Raw genomic sequence first — 21,161 nt, forward strand, 5'->3', positions numbered from 1 at the left:
AATTACTGTTTAAAAATGTGACATAAATTCTTTGTAAATAAAAAAAAAAAACCGCTAAAATAGCTACGTTGTATGCGTTTTGTTTGTGTACGATAATTTCTCCCAAAATACGATAATTTTGAGGTTTTGGAACGATAGTTTCATATTTCATATCTGGCAACACTGCTCCGGTGCAGAAAAACAGGAAGGGCGGGGGGGGGGGGGGGGTAGGGGTTGCGAACAATGCTGTGCGCAACACTTAAACTGCACACCCACACAAACACGCACACACACCTTCACAAATGACACTAACACCCTGCCTTTTCCTCAAAAAATACTACATTTATGTTTGCTGTCTGTCTCTGTACTTTTCTGTCACTTTTGCGCTCTTTTTCATACTTTTGCAAAGCAACAGAATGACTTCTGTAAACTACGACCAAAGTACTGCAAAAGGAAACAATGATAAGTGCAAACGAAATCAGTGTTTTCTAAAAACTGTGACCAAGTTACTGCAAAAGGAAACGATGGGAAGTGCAAAGCAACTGAGTGACTTCTGAAAACTGGTACCAAAGTGCTGCAATAGGAAACATTGTGAAGTACAAAGCAACTGACTTCTGAAAACTGTGACCCAAGTACAGCAAAAGAAACATTGTGAAGTGCAAAGCAACTGAGTGACTTCTGAAAACTGTGAACAAGATACATCAAAAGGAAATGTGAAGTGCAAAGCAACAGAGTGACTTCTGAAAAGTGGGAGCAAAGTATTGCAAAAAGTAAACGGTGTGAAGTCCAAAGCAACTGAATGACTTCTGAAAACTGGTACCAAAGTACTGCAAAAGCAAACATTGTGAAGTACAAAGCAACTGACTTCTGAAAACTATGATCCAAGTAAAGCAAAAGGAAACCTTCTCAAGTCCAAAGCAACTGAGTAACTACTGAAAACTGAGACCCAAGTACAGCAAAAGGAAACACTGTAAAGTGCAAAGCAGCAGAGTGACTTCTGTGAACTATGACCAAAGTACTGCAAAACGAAACGATGAGAAGAGCAAAGCAACTCAGTGACTTCTGTAAGCTGTGTCCAAAGTACTGCAAAAGGAAACGATGGGAAGTGCAATGCAACTGAGTGACTTCTGAAAACTGAACAAGATACATCAAAAGGAAATGGTATGAAGTGCAAAGCAACAGACTGACATCTGACAACTGTGACCAAAGTACTGCAAAAGGAAATGAGAAGTGCAAACGAAATGACTGACTTCTAAAAACTGTGACCAAGGTACATCAAAAGGAAATAGTGTGAAGTGCAAAGCAACAGAGTAACTTCTGTAAACTATGACCAAAGTACTGCAAAACGAAACGATGAGAAGAGCAAAGCAACTCAGTGACTTCTGTAAACTGTGTCCAAAGTACTGCAAAACGAAACGACGAGAAGAGCAAAGCAACTCAGTGACTTCTGTAAACTGTGTCCAAAGTACTGCAAAACGAAACGACGAGAAGTGCAAACCAAATGAGTGACTTCTGAAAACTGTGTCCGAAGTAGTGCAAAAGGAAACGGCGTGATGTGTAAACCAAATGAGTGAATTCTGAAAACTGTGACCAAGGTACTGGATCACTTGACTTTCCTAATGCACCTGAAACTCTTTACTTCTACAATACAACTGTCTCACTTGATTTCAGTAATGGAATTGAAACTCTTAACTCTAGTCATGAAGCTGAAACGTTTGGCTTTAGTATTGGAACTGGAACTCCTAACTTTAGAAATGGAAATCAAACTCCTGACTTTTGTAATGCAGGACGCCTTTGAACATAGTAATGGAGCTGGATCACTTGACTTTCCTATTGCAGTGAAAACTCTTTACTTTAGCCAGAGAACTGTCTCTCTTGACTTCAGTAATGGAATTGGAACTCTTGACTTTAATCACGAAGCTGTAACTCTTTACTGTAGTATTATAGCTGGAACTCTTGACCTTAATGATGAAATTGCAATTCCTAACTTTAGAAATGGAAATCAAACTCCTAACTTTTTTTATGTGCAGATGCAGGTTGAGGAGCGGACCAACGTCTGCCCGAACCCAGCGCTAAATAACCAGAAAGCGGTTCCAGAAACAAAACGATTTTATTTCCCCTCAGTGCAATAATTAGTGTACAACATAAATATTTAGTTTGTCTGGCGGACTGAAGGACGGCGTGCTCTCCAGCGCCCAAAAGGATCGAAGCCTCGGCACTTCTGGACTCAGATTCACCGCCAAACACCCCCCAGGTGGACACGACAAACTGACTCTGTGAAGGATGGAAAAGGTGAGGTAAGTCAACAGAGCTACAGCAAATATCCTTCAGAGGCACGCACTATCAGCAACACATTCAGGTCTGAATTTAAGCTTTATGTAAATGAGCAGCTTCTCACAACAGGTGGAGGATCATCAGTCCGTACGCCACGGCAAACTGCACAATTCTCAATGTTTAAATATACTACATAACAGAATGCCATATTACTATTAACGATTATTCAGACAATAATCACCTCTGATGTGTGCTGACAGCATTTGTCTCTCACCCGTCCTCCTTCACAGGCATGATGTGTCAAACCCTGGCGCGGTCCTCAGTGTCTCACAAACGAACGTCACAAGGTCGAGTTCCCGGCAGGTCTGCTTGAATCACTCATGGCTTAAATGCAGAACGCCATCTCATTATCTGCTTCAGCTGAAAGTCTTTAAGTTTGCACGTGAGCATCATCCACAGGTGCTGCGAGTCATTAGGCCTGCACTTGAACATCCTCCACATGTGCAGCTAATATTGCTGATGAGGGTGAAGAACTGTTCTGCCAGCACCTTCTCCACAGACAAAAACCAGTTTGCATACCACCTGGAGAGCAAAGAACACAAAAATATCCAGCCAAACCCCCCAACACACAACACTTTTGTAAATAAACTGGAACTCATAACTTTAGTAATGGAGCAAGAACTCTTGACGTTAGTAATGAAGGAGGTCTTTGAACATAGTAATGGAGCTGGATCACTTGACTTCAGTAATGAAACAGGAACTCTTAACTTTAGCCATAAAGCTGAAACTCTTGGCTTTAGCTGTGGAAACTGTAACTCCTAACTTCAGAAATGGAAAATGAATTCAGTAATGGAACTCTAGACTTTAGTCATGAAACTGAAACTAATGGGTTTAGTATTTAGCTGGATTTCTTGACTTTAGTCATGAAACTGCAACGCTAACTTTAGAAATGGAAGTTGGAACTCATAACTTTAGTAATGAGCAAGAACTCTTGACTTTAGTAATGTGGAGGCCTTTGAACATAGTAATGGAGCTGGATCACGACTTTCCTATTGCAGCTGAAACTCTTTAGCAATATAACTGTCTCTCGACTTCAGCAATGGAATTGGAACTCTTGATTTTAGTGATGAAGCTGAAACTCTTGGCTTTAGTATTGGAGCTGGAACTCTTGACTTTAGCATTGACTTTAGTCATGAAACTGAAACGCTTGACTTTACTCATGAAGCTGAAACTCTTGACTTTAGTATTGGAGCTGGAACTTTTGACTTTAGTCATGAAACTGCAACTCCTAACTTCAGGAATGGAAATTGAACTCCTGACTTTTGTAATGAAGCTGGAACTCATAACTTTAGTAATGGAGCAAGAACTCTTGACTTTAGTAATGAAGGAGGCCTTTGAACATAGTAATGGAATTGGAACTCTTGATTTTAGTAATGAAGGTGGAACGCTTGGCTTTAGTAATGAAGCTTGACACTCTTGACTTTAATGGTGGAGCTGAAACTCTGACTTTTGTCATCGCGCTGGAACTCTTTAGTAATGCACCTGACACTCTAAACTTTAGTATTGGAACTACAACTCATGACTTTAGTAAAGAAGCTGGAACTCTTAGCTTTAGGAGTGGAGCTGGAAATCTTGACCTTTGTAAGGCACCTGACACTCTTGACTTTAGTGATGGAGCTGGAACTCTTTAGTAATGCACCTGACACTCTCAACTTTAGTAATGGATCTACAACTAATGACTTTAGTGAAAAAGCTGGAACTCTCAACTTTATTAATGCAGCTGAAACTCTTGTCTTGAGTAGTGGAACTGGAAGTTCCGACTTTGGTAAAGAAGCTGGAACTCTTGACTTTTAGTTATGCAGCTGGAACTTTTGGTTTTAGTAATGAAGTTAGAACTCTTGGCTTTAGTAATGAAGCTGGAACACTTACCTTTAAGCAGTGGAGCTGGAAATCTTGACTTTTGTAATGAGCTGGAACTCTTGACTTTAGTCATGGAGCTGGAACTCTTTAGTAATGCACCTGACATTCTCAACTTTAGTTATTGGAACTACAACTAATGACTTTAGTAAAGAAGCTGGTACTCAACTTTAGTAGTGCAGCGGGAATTCTTGACTTTCTTAATGCAGCTGAGACTCTTGTATTGAGTAGTGGAACGGGAAGTTCCGACTTTGGTAAAGAAGCTGGAACTCGGCTTTAGTAATGAAGCTGGAGGTGGAAATCTTGACTTCAGTAATGGAGTTGGAACACTTTAGTAATACAGCTGAACTCTTGGTTTTAGTATTGGAGTTGGAACTCTTGCCTTTAGTAATGAAACTGGAACTCAACTTTAGCAGTGGAGCTAGAAATCTTCACTTTTGTAATGCAGCTGACATTAATGATGGAGCTGAAACTCTTGACTTTAGGAATGGAGCTGGGACTCTTTAGTAATGCAGCTGACACTCTTGTCTTGAGTAGTAGAATAGTCCTGGAGTAGTGGAGTAGTTGAGTAGTCCTGACTTTGGTAGTGAAGCTGAAACTCAACTTTAGTAAAGGCAGCTGGAACTCTTGGCTTTCATAGTGAAGCTGGAACACTTAATTTCAGGGAGTGGAGCTGGAAATCTTGACTTTTGTAATGCAGCTGGAAGTCTTGGTTTTAGTAATGAAGTTGGAACTCTTGGTTTTAATAAAGCCAACAAACCATGGATTAATCCTAATGTAAAGACTCTGCTGAAGGAGAAGAAGAGAGCCTTTAAGTCAGGGAACTGAGAGGCCCTGAAGAATATACAGAGAGAACTGAGGAGGGAAATTCGCAAGGCTCAGATCACCTACAAGAGGAAGTTGGAGGAGCAGCTCCAACACCAGAACATCTGGGGGGGGGGGGGGGGGGGGGGGGGGTGGAGCAGCTTGAAGACCATCTCTGGGTTCAAACACCCTCCCAAACAGGCGGAAGGTGACCATCAATGGGCAAACGACCTCAGCAAGCACTTCCTGAGGTTCGACACAAACCCTCCTCCTCCTCCTCCCCCTGCTCTGCCTTCTGTGCCTCTGCCCAGTATCCCCCCTCCCCCTCCTTACACTTCCACTCACACTGCCACCACAGACTGCTTCATTCCCAATACACATCCTGGCACCAGCCAGACCTCCACCCCTACCTTCCCCCCCACCTGCTCTCTACTCTTTACGGCAGATCAGGTCAGGCGTCAGCTGAAGAGAATAAAGAGCAAAAAGGCAAGATTAGCCCAAGGCTCCTCAAATCCTGCACAGATAAGCTGTGTGGGGGTCATGTAGCGGGTCCTCAACCTGATCCTGAAGCTGAGGGCGGTGCCACACCTCTGGAAAACGTCATGTGTGGTCCCAGTGCCCAAAACACCGCACGCCAAGGACCTCAACATCTTCAGGCCAGTGGCACTTACATCCCACCTGATGAAGACCCTAGAGCGCCTCGTCCTGTGTCACCTCCGCTCCATGGTGAGCTCTGCTATGGACCCACAGCAGTTTGCTTACCGGCCCAGCATCGGAGTGGAGTATGCCATCATCTCCCTCCTGCACCGCTCGCTGTCCCACCTGGAGAGGCCCGGCAGCACTGTGAGGATTCTCTTCTTTGACTTCTCCAGCGCTTTCAACAGCATCCAGCCGCGGCTCCTCCTGGACTACCTCACAAACCGGCCTCAGTTTGTGAGGCCCAAGAACTGCCAGTCTGACCTCCTGACCTGCAGTGTAGGGGCCCCCCAGGGGACAGTCCTCGCGCCTTTCCTCTTCACTCTTTACACTGCAGACTTCAGACACAACACAGACAGCTGTGTCCTGCAGAAGTTCGACGACTCCGTCCTCATTGGACTCATTATGGACGACAATGACGCGAGTACAGAGGACTAACGCAGGACTTTGTGGACTGGTGTCAGAAGAACCACCTCCTCATCAACGCGGGGAAGACCAAGGAGATGGTGGTGGACTTCAGACGCCGCCCCACTACACTCCTCCCAGTGAACATCCAGGGAAGAGACATTGAGAGAGTGGACTCATTTAAGTACCTTGGTGTTCATTTGAACAACAAACTGGACTGGACTCACAGCACAGACGCACTTCCCTTACCGAAAAAATAGTACTGAAGAAGTATATAAATAGTAAACTGGAAGTATACTTGAAACATACTTGCATATACTACTTTTTGGTAAGGGTTTGCAGGAAGGGTCAGAGCCGCCTCTACCTCCTGAGGAGGCTGAGGTCTTTTGGAGTGAGAGGGCCACTCCTAAGGACCTTCTATGACTCTGTGGTGTGGTCTGCTGGAGCAGCAGCATCACAGAGAGGGACAGGAAAAGACTGGATAAGATCATCAGGAAATCCTGCTCTGTCCTGTGCTGTCCTCTGGACTCTGTGCAGGAGGTGGGGGACAAGAGGGTCCTGGCTAAACGTATATCTATGCTGGACCACGAGTGTCACCCCTGCAGGACATTCTGTCTGCTCTGGAGAGCAGTTTCAGTGACAGACTCATCCACCCTCGCTGCGTGAGGGAGAAATTCCGCAGATCGTTTCTCCCGGCTGCTGTCAGACTGTGCAATGAACAATGTTAGTACTGTGGTAACCATAGCAACCAGGACAATAATCATGTCATGTCACCTGCTGTATTTATTAGGTGCAGTAATTTAACTTATGGTGCAAACTTAAGTCACTTTACCTACTATATTTTAACCTGTCCATATTGTAAATATCAGAGTAACTTATTGTACATTTCACGCTGAAGTCACTTTATCTGATCACTTTTACATCCCGACAGTATATATCATCCCGGCAGTGCAGCATTGAACTGAACAATGGTAGCCTTAGCGTTACCCGGAACTCAGTGCTTTTTTTAGTTCTTGTTTTTTAAGAGAGACTTCTTTGTTTTATTGCATGCCCTTCTAGTCCTAGTATTCTATGCTGTGATGTGACACTGAAACTTCCCCAATGAGGGATGAATAAAGGCTTTTCTTAAGATTCAAGCTTCTCTACTATGGAAACCACCTGGACAACTGAGAGCCTACACAGAAACATCTCCGCTTTAGTTTTTCCTTTATTTCTGATGGTAAACCTTTATTACAGTTGCACATTGAAAGAAGATTGGACATTGGAAGAAGGACTAATAAATCAAAAGGCTTCTTTTCTCAAACAGTTCAATTCCTGCCCCTCTACCCCCCAAAAACCAAAAGTTGCTACACAGAAAGAAAAAAATAATGTATAAAAAAAACAGAGCTCATGAAGTGAAGCTCAAGTTCTGTGTGTGTTGTGCTTGTATTTGACTGAAGCAGGGAGAGTCTGTCTGCTCTCATTAATCAAGAACATCAAATCAAATTTCTCCAATCACATTCTGCAAACAAAAAAGCACAGGACAATCTGTGATGCTATGAGGACTGTATTTGCAGATATCTCAAAGTAATTTCCTTCAGTTGACACCATGCAATATCAGTGAAAATAAGCTATGGTTCATGATACTGTCACGAACACCCGACACATTTTCATGATGTGAACATGAATTCATTTTTTGATGTGAGTAAGAAATGCAGGGTCTGTGGGGGCTTATGGTTCAGGGGAGGGAGAAGGTTAGGAAAAGGATTAGAAATAATAAAATTTTAAAAACGTGTCAAAAAAAATGTGACTCAATTAATGACAGTAGCACAAAAACAGCATGAGACTTGTCCAACAAAATCCTCACTTTGTGAAACTGGCTCTGTGATTATGACAACAGCTTATTAATATATTGTGTGATGTTAAAATATTACCCTGCTAAAAAAAGGTTCTTATTATGATGACTCTGTTGCGTGTATGTGTGTGTGTGTGTGAGTGAGTGAGTGAGTGAGTGAGAGAGGGAGAATCAACTGTACCAAGATATTAACTCTTAAAATTTAAAGATCTTTTGATGTTACAGCCCAACATCTGAATTCGTGATTATTGATTTATTTTTAGGGGGCGTTTTTCGAAACAGGTCTGACCACTGGCCTCTGTCTATTTACAGATTGAAAGGAAGCCCCCTTCATATGTGCTTTGGCCAGCATGGAGGAGGAAAAAAAAAGCCAAAATTCTGTGCTAACTGTTTGCTTGAAAAATCACAACAGAAAAATGAAGCGATATTCTTCATGTCTCTTCACATATAATGTCCCACAGACATTTTATATGTCTGTTGGTATTCAGTTCTATCTCTTCAACAGATGCTACATTGATTAAAGAAAGTCAATCTGTCAATCTGTTCCTAGTCTTAATAAGGATTAAATTCTCAAAGAATAATTATCTTGAAAATTGTAAGCATTTGCATGGGCACCCTCTGTGTAGAAATTGTCTCACATAGGACATAAGTAATGACAAGTCTGTCTGTAAATCTTTTTTTTTTGCTTTCACTTTTTTCAACAGTAACATTAACACATAATCCATTTTACTTGTACTTTACATGCTGTAAAATTGATTTCAATTTCAGTAATTCAACATCCAGTCAGCAATTTATACAATGTGGCACAAATAAACATTAGTATATATATATATATATATATATATATATATATGTGTGTGTGTGTGTGTGTGTGTGTGTGCGTGTGCACTGCTCCATTTCAGGTGGTTCCAAGTGTTACATTAACTTTACTGGACTGTTGAAAACACTGAAAAATATAAGGACATAAAAAAAGGGTGGAACGTTTATGCAGCTGCAGTAGGACAGGAGAGAGGTTGGACCCCTTCAAATTCCAGAGCTTTGTTAAACGGAACCTCCATTGTCTTGAATGACTTGGTGATCTGGAGATTCCTCATACAGCCTTTGAAGGAAGTGTTGGTTAAGAGAGCTACCTGATGAACTCCCTCTGTGGATGAGAAAGAAATGCAACAGTTGTGACAAACAGTACTTACTCATCATTTGTCCTTTCACAAATCTCTTTTTAAAAGACAGACATACCAGGATATCCACCAACGTAGATTGGGTCATTGGTGTCACAGGTATTGGAGCGTACATCAGGACTCTCTGCTTCACTCTGCTTCCCATCAACAATCAACTCCACCCTGTGGCGAAGCTTGTTGACAGTAATGGAGTGCCACTGTCCATCACAAAAACCGGCGCCCTCAGCTGTGTACACCGCTGTAATTCTTCCTGATCCATTGTCAACATGGAACAGCAGCTGAGTGAGAGGAGGATGGACTCAATTAAAGTACAGAATGTATTCATTATAAAACTATGGTCAATTAGGGGAATTTAGTTCAGTTTTCTATTCAGTTTTGTGATCATCTCATTGTAAATACACATTTTTAATATGACTAAGTTCTGTTGGGACATTCTGAAATAAGGTTGTAGAAGTCAAGGTCATCCATTTTTGAATTTGAGTGAGGTCTTGGCCTGATGTAAGTTAACTACAGTGCCTTGCAAAAGTATTTGGCCCTTTGGTATTTCACACATATTAATTTATTTATGCCAATTCAAACACAAATCAGTCTTTTCATAAAAATGTCTAAAAATAAATTCATTAAACTCACACTCAAGGCAAATTTCTACAACTTGCTAATTAAAAATATAAAAGCCAAGATGATGGGGTGCATAAGCAATGGGCCCCTTTGGTATAATACCAGTAAATAATCAGTTTTATTGCCAGTTTTCTTCAGACAAGTCAGGAGATGGATACATGAACATTTCCAAGTCACTAAATATGTCTTGAAAATTATTTACATCCGTTATGAAGAAATACAATCAGTATGGCACTCTATGGTAAATCTGTGTGGAGTAGACAGTTCTCAAAACCTCAGTGACTGTGCAAGAAGGAGAAGAGTGAGGAAAGCCACCAAGACAACCTAGAAGAAGTTATAGGCTTCTGTGGCTGCGATTGGAGAAATTGGGTATAGTACATGTTTTGCATTTTGATGAAGTGGTAAAGAGGAGAGTCTTCTTTCACCAAAACATCAAATCTAGGGTTGCTTCTCAGAGGTACCTTCTGGAAAATTGTAGCTGAACTTTCAGGTCTTCCTTTTAAGAAAATACATGCATGAGCTTGTGCCGCTTGCTCGTCTCTCCGCTTTGCTTTGTAATGTTGCAGATATGAAGGAGCAAAGCTCTTCAGCATCTCATCATTTCATGTAGGTCCTTCATACTTTAAGTAAATTCCTCTGGGGAGAATTATCATGGCTAAATACCTTCATGTAATTTACACACTAAATAGTCACTGACTGAACTCATGTGCTATCAAGGTGAGTGCTACCTCTTACTTTATAGCGTTCCTGGATTCATTGGTGACTCAACATTTAGCATTTCCTCTTTCACTTTGGCACTGTGGCAGTGTACCATGAGTGAGCTTCGCACTGCTGCGTAACACTTTGCTGGTATAATAATATAATAATAATAATAATAATAATAATAATAATAATAATATAGCCTTTGTTGTCATTATATACATACAACTACATTTGTCCACTGCAAACCCATCCTAATTACAGTTAAACACATTCCAGTCACTACGAGCAAGGGGCAGTCATCGTCTGGCGCCCGGGGATCAAATCCAGATGTAGAGACGCTGCCTTGGTCAAGGGCAAAAAGAAACCCAAAGACACGGGGAGAACATGCAAGGGCTGGAAGTGATCCACAAACTTCTTGCTGTGAGACATCAGTGCTAACCACTAAGTCACCGTACCACTAAGTATGATCTCTTACATGTTATGTCTTCTTAATTAGTATGATTTCTGTATATTATTTTTTTAAGTTTTATTTCTTTATTTTTATGTTGATATGTTTTATTGTTGTGTAAATGAATTGTGATGAGATAACCTTGCATCAGGACATGGGGACTTCTAATCCATATGCGGCAAAGATGTTCCTGTGCACAATTCCTGACACGGTTGTGCCTCTGAGTGTATGCTGTCCCAGTTTGCCCTTGTATCCTGTTACTATGTGCTGGTCTGTTTCTGGGGTACATTTGCACATTCTGCAACTTCTGTCCTGTCGGCTGTGGTAAACTCTGTGGACCTGGTGCTTTGGGCTTGCACTTGTGCTGCCATGATTAGAGCCTCAGTGCTGTCCTTTAGGCCGGTCTTTTCTAGCCACTGGTAGGACTTCGTGATGTCAGCCAATTCTATCTGTCGATGACACATCCCATGGAGGGGTTTGGTCTTCTGTGATACCTCCTTCTTCTGTTCCTTATTGACTGACCCATTCATGGATGCTCCTCAGATTGTGCGTACGTGTGGTTTATGCAGGTTAATGGACAATTACAAAATACATTTTGTTTCCATCAAAACTTTTCAAAAGTATGGCAAAATTGACTGGACGATATCAGCAGACATTTAAGAAGATTCAAGCAAGTTATTGTTATATACTTTGCCCTGGAAGATCTCAAGTCCAAGTCCATCACTGTCTTGGTTGCTGATGGCTAACAGCACTCCACTGGTCCTACTGGTTCTGAACTCCAGTGATATTGACAGCTCTAGGCCTACTCTGTAGGATGAGACTGGAAAGAAATAAAGAAATGCAGAGAACATCACACAATTAATATAGGCCACAAAGACAAACTGCCAATATTCACACAAAGTGTACTCATAAGAGCTACAATGCAATGAACCTCTGATGTCTTGGGTATGAAACCACTCTTTCCACACATTTTCCTGCTACCTGACAAGTAGCAGGAATGAGCTGGAGGAGATCAAATAACCGTAACAGCATCGTGTTAAATGCTGACATTTCCCTGAGCTGAAGCAACGTTGTCATAGTACTCTATTTATAGTAAATTAAAGTGCTTTAATATCAACAATTACGCATCAAAAATGACCATAACTAACTTTTTTCTTCGCAGTACAAAGTGCCCCCATCACCACATCAGCAAACTATTTAAAAAATGCCAATACGAGAGGGACTTCTGGGTCATAAATGGAGTAGAGACACTCGTCGCTCGCGCTCCCATAACATTTCGATGTAAATTAATATTTAACAAGGACTTTGTGTTCACATAGTGGTGTTTGCCTTTACTGCCAATCTACTACTGCCCAGAGTCTGAATGGCGTCGAAGTCAACCAGGAAAGACGGGAAAAAAGACGACGAGTCGGCAGGTGCTAACATGGAGGCCCTGGCTAAGCTACTGGAGGAGCATAAAGCAGCCCTCTCCGCTGAGTTTAAAATAGTCATGATTTCCCTTGAAACTAAGCTAGACTGTGTTCAAACAACCATCTCCGACCACAGACAGAGACTGACTTCCCTGGAAGCTGAAGCGAACCAAGTTAGTGACAAGTTGGAGGAGATGGAAGCTAAACTCGGTGCTCTGGAGCAGGGCTACAACAAGCTAAAGGCTAAGGCTATTGACCTTGAATCCCGCAGCCGACGCAACAACGTGGAGGGCACGCAGCCCAATGCCTTCTTTTCAAAGATCCTGCTCGAAATCCTTGGCGAAGGGGTTCTGAGCTCGCCCCCGGAGTTAGACCAAGCCCAAAGAGTCGACTGCCAAGCGCTCCGGGGACAAACCATGGCTGGTGATTGCACGAGTTCATAACTACAGGCTTAAAGAACGGATCACTGTTAATTATTATTACCATTCTCTTCAACATGTTAAATATTGATTAACTTTCGATCATGGGAGAGTAGGAGTAGGTACACAGGGAAGTATATGTATGGGGAAGTACGTAGGAGAAGTCTGCAGCTGCAGTTTGAGTCAGCTGCTTTTGGGGAAGTGGTAAGACGATCTGTTCTTTGTTCTTTTGATGTTCTGGGCAGGGTTGGGAGTGGGGAAGAGGATTTTTATTTTTTTTACGGCAGGCACACGTGGCAGGCACACGTGTAGGTCCATTTATTTCTCCTTTCTCTGAAAGGTGCAGTTTTATCACACAGCACAATGCCACAGATGTCGCAAGATTTGAGGGAGCGTGCAGTTGGCATGCTGACAGCAGGAATGTCAACCAGAGCTGTTGCTCGTGTATTGAATGTTCATTTCTCTACCATAAGCCGTCTCCAAAGGCGTTTCAGAGAATTTGGCAGTACATCCAACCAGCCTCACAACCGCAGACCACATGTAACCACACCAGCCCAGGACCTCCACATCCAGCATGTTCACCTCCAAGATCGTCTGAGACCAGCCACTGGGACAGCTGCTGAAACAATCGGTTTGCATAACCAAAGAATTTGTGCACAAACTGTCAGAAACTGTCTCAGGGAAGCTCATCTGCATGCTCGTCGTCCTCATCGGGGTCTCGACCTGACTCCAGTTCGTCGTCGTAACCAACTTGAGTGGGCAAATGCTCACATTCGCTGGCATTTGGCACGTTGGAGAGGTGTTCTCTTCACAGATGAATCCCGGTTCACACTGTCCAGGGCAGATGGCAGACAGCATGTGTGGCGTTGTGTGGGTGAGCGGTTTTCTGATGTCAATGTTCTGGATCGAGTGGCCCATGGTGGCGGTGGGGTTATGGTGTGGGAAGGCATCTGTTATGGACGAAGAACACAGGTGCATTTTATTGATGGCATTTTGAATGCACAGAGATACCGTGACGAGATCCTGAGGCCTGCTGTATACGACAGCGTGTACCAGTTCCTGCCAATATCCAGCAACTTCGCACAACCGTTGAAGAGGAGTGGACCAACATTCCACAGGCCACAATTGACAACCTGATCATCTCTATGTGAAGGAGATGTGTTGCACTGCATGAGGCAAATGGTGGTCACACCAGATACTGACTGGTATCCCTCCCCAATAAAACAAAACTGTACCTTTCAGAGTGGCCTTTTATTGTGGGCAGTCTAAGGCACACCTGTGCACTAATCATGGTGTCTAATCAGCATCTTGATATGGCACACCTGTGAGGTGGGATGGATTATCTCAGCAAAGGAGAAGTGCTCACCATCACAGATTTAGACTGGTTTGTGAACAGTGTTTGAGGGAAATGGTGATATTGTGTATGTGGAAAAAGTTTTAGATCTTTGAGTTCATCTCATACAAAATGGGAGCAAAACCAAAAGTGTTGCGTTTATATTTTTGTTGAGTGTATATATATGTGCATGTATATGTGTATATGTATATATATATATTTTTCCTTCCTTTTCTTTTTCTCCTTTAAATGGAAATGGCTAGACAAGTTAATTTGGTGAGCTGGAATGTTAGGGGTCTGAACCATGTTAAGAGGAAGAAGGTGCTAACCCATCTCAAACAATTAAAGGCAGAAATTGTGTTTCTGCAGGAAACCCACTTCCGAGCACTGTTTTCATTCTACCTTCCGGGCTAGGGCAAGGGGGGGTTATGTTTAGGGATGTACTGTTTGAACCAACTCACGTCATGGCTGACAGAGATGGCAGGTTTTTAATTGTCTCTGGAAAACCTTTTGATACCAGTGTTGTCTTAGTTAACATTTATGCTCCAAATGCAGATGATGTTACCTTCTTTGAAAAAAAATTTTCTAAGCTTCCCAAGTTGGACTCTCGTTATCTAATCATGGGAGAGAACTTCAATTGCTGGCTTGATTCAGTAATAGACCGCTCTTCCTCCAAGCCTACTACGAGGACTAAGTCAGCCTTGTACATTCAATCGTTTCTGTTAGAAGGTGGAATCTCCGACGTTTAGCGCCATCTTCATCCTGATGATAGGGCATATTCCTTCTTCTCCCCCATGCACAATACATTCACCAGGATAGATCATTTTTTTGTGGATGACAAAACTGTTCCCCAAGTCAGCTCATGTGATTATCAGAGTATAGTTATCGCCGACCATGCTCCTTTGACAATGTCAATGAATTTCCCTGGGATCCCAAACCTCTCAAGACATTGGCGATTTAATTGTACACTACTTTCAGATGATAGCTTTATCAAGTTTATAGAGGAACATATCTCTCTATTTCTTGAAACTAACAATACTCCTGACTTTCTGCACTCTCAGTCTGGGAAGCACTCAAAGCCTATCTGAGAGGCTAAATGATCTAATTTACAGCAAATTTGAAAAGAAAATCCCGGAAAGAACAATCGGACCTCCTATCTGAAATCCGTAACACTGAAAAGGAATACACGAAACACCAAACTCCTGAGCTTTATAACAAAAAGATTGAACTCAAAACCAGATTTGACCTCTTGACAACCTACCAAACACAAAACATTCTCCTGAAAAATAATTGCACATTGTATGAACATGGGGAGAAATCAGGGAAATTACTCACTAACTTGCTAAGGGGATGCAGAGCCAAACAACACATATCGGCCATCTGCTCTGAAAATGGGGAAATTACTTCCAACCCCAGTGAGATCAACACTAAATTCAGAAATTTTTACTCCAGTCTATATTCCTGTGAATTTGATGAAGATGAGGTTAGTATTAGCACTTTTCTCGACTCACTGCCTATTCCCCCTGTTCCCGTAGACCTTATTGAGAAGCTAGAGGCTCCTATATCCCAAGCAGAAATAACCCAAGCCATCTCTTTGATGCAGTCTGGGAAGACACCGGGACCTGACGGTTTTCCCACTGAATTTTTTAAACAGTTTTCCAAACCCCTTTCATCACAATTTGCAATGGTCCTACATGAATCACAGCAACGTGGCTCACTTCCACCTTCACTGGCTGAGGCTTTCATATTATTTATCACAAAGAAAGGAAAAGACACAGCTGACTGCACCTCCTATCGTCCTATTTCTCTCCTTAACACGGATGCCAAAATTCTAGCGAAAGTCCTGGCTCTCAGATTAGCAGATGCCCTCCCTCATATAATATCCACTGATCAGACTGGCTTTATTAAAAGCCGCCATGCTTTTATCAATATCAGACGCCTTCTCGATGTGCTATACGCCCTCCCAAGACAAAACTCCGGAATGCATTGTTTCTATCAATGCGGAGAAAGCATTCGATCATGTCGAGTGGAAATATCTGTTTTCAGCATTATGTAAATTTGGCTTCGGTCCCATGTTTGTAGGCTGGATTAAGTTGCTCTATGCCGCCCCTACTGCAACTGTGCAGATGAATGGCATTACATCCCAACCATTTGCACTGGGCCATGGAACATGACAGGGTTGTCCGTTGAGCCCGATCCTATTTGATTTAGCAATAGAGCCACTTGACGTCGCGCTCAGAAACAGCATTAACATCCCGGGCATCTATAGGGGCGGCGTGGAACATAAAGTCTCTCTTTACGCTGACGATCTCTTGCTGTATATCTGTGACCCAACTAAGTCTTTGGCCGTGGCGTTGTCTCTTTTTGAAGAATTTGGACGTATGTCCGGCTACAAAATTAACATCCACAAGACAAAGCTCTTTCCAATAAATGACGAGGCCCTGGCTGTCGATTACAGTAGCACCCCTCTTAAAATTGAGAAACGGCAGTTTACCTATTTAGGATTAGAGATCACCCGTAAATTTAAAGACCTATTCCGTGAATATTTCATAACTCTCCACAATCAGGTGAGAACGTCTCTACAACAATGGTCACCCCTTTCATTGACACTAGCCGGTCGTATAAATTCTGTAAAAATGAACATACTGCCAAAGTTTATCTACTTATTCCAATCTTTACCTATATTTGTTCCCAAATCCTTTTTTACTTTGTTGGATTCGACTATTTCCTCATACATCTGGCAGAATAAGAAACCCAGAGTAAGCAAAGCTGTGCTCCAACGTTTGAAGATCGACGGAGGTATGGGACTACCTAATATGCGCTCTTACAGCAAATATTCGTTCTCTCGCCTTTTGGTATAATATAATAATATTATATTATATAATAATATAATATAATCATCGATCTGATGGCCTGGAATGGTTAACAGTTGAGCTGAACTCAGTCCAAAATATGTCACTCTCTGCGTTGCTTGGTGCCCCACTTAATTATCCAATACCCAAACAAATAAAAAATCCGGGAGTATGTTCCGCTCTGAAGGTGTGGACTCAGTTTAGGAGGGCATTTAGTTTTGCCGAAATTTCCATGCTCAGCCCTGTTGCATCCAATCCCCTTTTTACCCCATCTCAGTGTGATACTAAAAAGGGCATCATTTCACTCTCACATCTATTCAAGGGCAGCAGTTTTTCTTCTTTTTCTCTCTGAGAAATTCCACTTGCCCAAAACGCACTTTTTTCATTATTTACAGGTCAGAGATTTTATGCAATGTACCTTATCATGCTTTCCTAATAAACCGGGTGCTAATCCAATTGACACATTTCTCTCCTTTAATCCAACCTTGAAGGGCGCACTCTCTAGTCTAAACTGTACCGGAACATTATCACACTTTCGCGTTTGACAATGGATAGGACCAGAAAGGCGTGAGAACAGGACCTAGGATGTTTGATATCTGCTGACCGCTGGGACTTGATCCTAAACTCAATTCATAAATCGTCACTGTGTGCAAGACACTGACTAATGCAATGCAAAGTGGTTCATAGAGCTCACAGATCAAAGTCTGAATTAGCTAGCATATATCCTGACGTTACCCCCACCTGTGTCAAATGTAAATTACGCGATGCCACCCTACCTTTGGGGCTGACGACCCCCGACTGACTTCTGCGGAGCGCCACATGGTTTCCTTCTCCCTCCTTTTGGCCAGGCAGGCCATTCTGTTTATGTGGATGGAGGTGACCTCGCCCACACACCCTCAATGGCTGAGGGACATTATGCGCTGTCTTGCTCCAGAAAAGATGCGTTTTTCATTGAAAGGCACTGAGGGCAAATTCTATAAGACTTGGGGATCCTTTCTGACCTACTTTCACGACTCGCATGTGTTGTAAAATACGACTTTGGAATAGGCCCCTGACATTTGAGTAGCTCAAGATCTGAAGCTCGACAAGCCTGCTGACTACTGTGTGTGCCTTAGCTGTGTTTCTTTGTGGGGGGGTGGCAGGTTCAACGTTCTACCTCTATCTTGATATGATCAAGAGGAGTCGTTATACGTTCCTACACAGGTGTTTGCATAATATATGGGAGGGTAGATCATTTAACTGTACTTTCCATACTGGTACCTATCTATGTTATGTTCTGTTGTTGTTGCTATTATTGTTATTATACGAGGTCTGTTAGAAAAGTATCGGACCTTTTTATTTTTTGCAATAACCTTATGGATTTGAATCACGTGTGATTGCATCAGCCAAGCTTGAACCTTCATGCGCATGCATGAGTTTTTTCACGCCTGTCGGTTGCGTCATTCGACTGTGAGCACGCTTTGTGGGAGGAGTGGCCCAGCCCCCTCGGCGGATTTTCATTGTCAGGAAAATGGCTGAGCGATTGCCGCTTTGCTGCATCAAAATTTTTTCACAAACTGTGACAGCCAGCCAGGTGGAAACCATTCGGAAACTTCAGATGGCTTTCGCTGAAGATCTTATGGGCCATCACACAATTAAGGAGCATTACAACCAGATTAAAGACAGCCCACAGCGGCTGAGTGCGCACAGCGCTTCCAGTGGCCATTGACAGGCTGAAACAACCAGATCATTTCCAAAGTGAAGGCTGTGTTGATCTGGGACATCGTCTGACTACCAGAGAAATGGCAAGAGAGGTGGACATAGCACTTTTTCGGCACATTACACTGTTACAGGAGATTTTGTAATGAAAGATGTGCGGCAGAATTTGTGCGTCAGGATGGAGCCGCTAATGGCGCAGAACAAAAAGCACCTCCGTGTTGGAAGTCTCACGGGACATGCCCAGCTCTTCCACCATTCGAAGATTCAAACAGCTTTGGGTGGCTTTTCAGTCAAGTGAGTATCCGAGAAATTGTCGAAGAGCTGAGCATGTCACAACATGTCCTGTGAGACTAACACGGAGGTGCTTTCGTTCCGCGCAATCTGTGGCGAATTCCTCCGCTCCTGTTTTCATGACAAAATCTCCTTTAACAGTGAAATGTGCCGGGAAAGTGCTATGTCCACCTTTTCTGCCATTTCTCTGGTAGTCAGACGACGTCCCGGATCAACACAGCATTCAGTTTTGGAAATGATCTGGTCGTTTCAGCCTGTCAATCGCCGCTCGGAGCGAGGCGCGCCCTCCGCCATTGTACGCCGTCTTTAAACCGGCTGTACCACCTGGCTGTCTCTCACAGTTTCTGGAAAAATTTGATGCATCGCTGCTCCAGCCGTTCAGTCATTTTCCTCACAATGAAAATCCAACGAGGGGGGAGGACCAGTGCTCACTCAAAGTGTGCTCACAGGCGAATGACGCAACCGACAGGCGTGAAAAAACTCACGCATGCGCACTAAGGTTCAAGCTTGGCTGATGCAATCACACGTGATTCAAATATATATATATGTTCGCTTTGGGAAATTCAATAAAAAGATTTTGAAAAGAAAAAAAAATGCCAATACCATATAGAGGATTGGAGAGGCTTGATATAAAGATCATTTTTGCACATGTTGTTGTACATTGGACAAAATATGTGGACTGAAAAATTTTAAAAGTGTTCCATGAATGCCAACAGACCAGCTCCATCATCCATCCATCCATCCATCCACTTTTTTCTGCTGATGGAGCAGCGGCTCGACGCCGAGCTCCTCTCGAGTGAGTGAGCTCCTCACCCTATCTCTAAGGGATCGCCCAGCCACCCTGCGGAGGAAACTCATCTCTGCCGCTTGTACTCGTGATCTTGTTCTTTCGGACATGAACCAAATCTCATGACCATAGGTCAGGGTCGGAATGTAGATCGACTGGTACATCGAGAGCTTTGTCCCCCTGCTCCTCTCTCTTCACCGTGATGCTCCGATGCAGCGACCGCATCACTGCAGATGCTGCACCGATCCATCTGTCGATCTCATGCTCCATCCGTCCCTCTCTCGTGAACAAGACCCCAAGATACTTAAACTCCTCCACATGAGGCAAGGACACTCCACCGACCTGAAGAGGGCAAAGCACCTTTTTCTGGTCGAGAACCATGGCCTCAGATTTGGAGGTGCTGATTTTCATCCCGGATGCTGCACACTTGGCTGCAGACCGCTCCAGTGCATGCTTGAAGGTCCTGATTTGATGAAGCCAAAAGAACCACATCGTCTGCAAACAGCAGAGACAAAATTCTGTGGTTCCCAAACCAGACCCCCTCTACACACTGACTGCGCCTAGAAATTCTGTCCATAAAGGTAATGAACACAACAAAGGACAGACCTGGCAGAGGCCGACGTGCACTGGAAACAGGCTTGACTTACTACTGGCAATATGAACCAAGCTCCAGCTGCAGTCATATCGGGACCGGATAGGAGTACGGGGTCCGGGCTCCTGGAGCCCGGACCCCGTACTCCATACTCCTGGAGCACCCCGCACAGGGCACCTTGAAGGATACGGTCAATGGTCTTCTCCAGATCCACGAAACACATGTGGACTCCCATGAACCCTTGAGCACCCCATGGAGAGTGTAGAGTTGGTCCAGTGTGCCGCGACCAGGATGAAAACCACACTGCTCCTCCTGAATCTGAGGTTCAGCTATCGGTCGAATTCTCCTCTCTAGTACTCTGGAATAGACCTTACCGGGGAGGCTGAGGAGTGTGATTCCCCTGTAGTTGGAACACACCCTCTGGTCCCCCTTGTTAAACAGAGGGACCACCATCCCGGTCTGCCAATCCAGAGGTACTGTCCCCGACCGCCACGCAATGTTGCAGAGATATGTCAACCAAGACAGTCCCACAACATCCAGAGACTAATGGTACTCCAGACAGATTTCATCCACCCCAGGAGCCTTGCCACCGAGGAGCTTTCTGACCACCTCGGTGACTTCAGTCTGGGTGATGGATGAGTCCGCCTTTGAGTCCAGAGTCTGTGCTTCATCTTTGGAAGACGTGACGATGGGATTGAGGAGATCCTCAAAGTATTCCTTCCACCACCTGACAACATCCTCAATCAGGGTCAACAGGTCCCCACCCACACCAAACAGTGTTGGTGGAGAGCTGCTTCCACCTCCAGTGGCGTCGGACGGTTTGCCAGTATTTCTTTGAGGCCAGCTGATAGTCCTCCTCCATGGCCTCCCCGAACTCCTCCCAGACCCGAGTTTTTGTCTCTATGACCACACAGGCTGCAGCACA

General features: G+C 43.5%; 1 protein-coding gene across 4 annotated transcripts in view; it reads right to left on the reverse strand.

Moving 5' to 3' along the window:
- Positions 1-8,784: 8,784 nt before the first annotated feature.
- The window catches only part of lama2 (laminin, alpha 2), a 780,279-nt gene continuing 767,902 nt past the window's right edge, over positions 8,785-21,161 (reverse strand). For all 4 annotated transcript variants that reach the window (XM_034162644.1, XM_034162643.1, XM_034162642.1 and 1 more), the window contains 3 exons: positions 11,545-11,675; positions 9,146-9,365; positions 8,785-9,053 (listed from right to left, as the gene is read on the reverse strand). In XM_034162644.1, coding sequence (XP_034018535.1) covers positions 8,893-9,053; positions 9,146-9,365; positions 11,545-11,675 — 512 coding nt within the window. In that variant the 3' untranslated portion in view covers positions 8,785-8,892. The remainder of the gene's footprint in view (positions 9,054-9,145; positions 9,366-11,544; positions 11,676-21,161) is intronic.

Source organism: Thalassophryne amazonica, chromosome 21 (genome assembly GCF_902500255.1).
Source record: "Thalassophryne amazonica chromosome 21, fThaAma1.1, whole genome shotgun sequence".
Classification (NCBI taxonomy): domain Eukaryota; kingdom Metazoa; phylum Chordata; class Actinopteri; order Batrachoidiformes; family Batrachoididae; genus Thalassophryne; species Thalassophryne amazonica.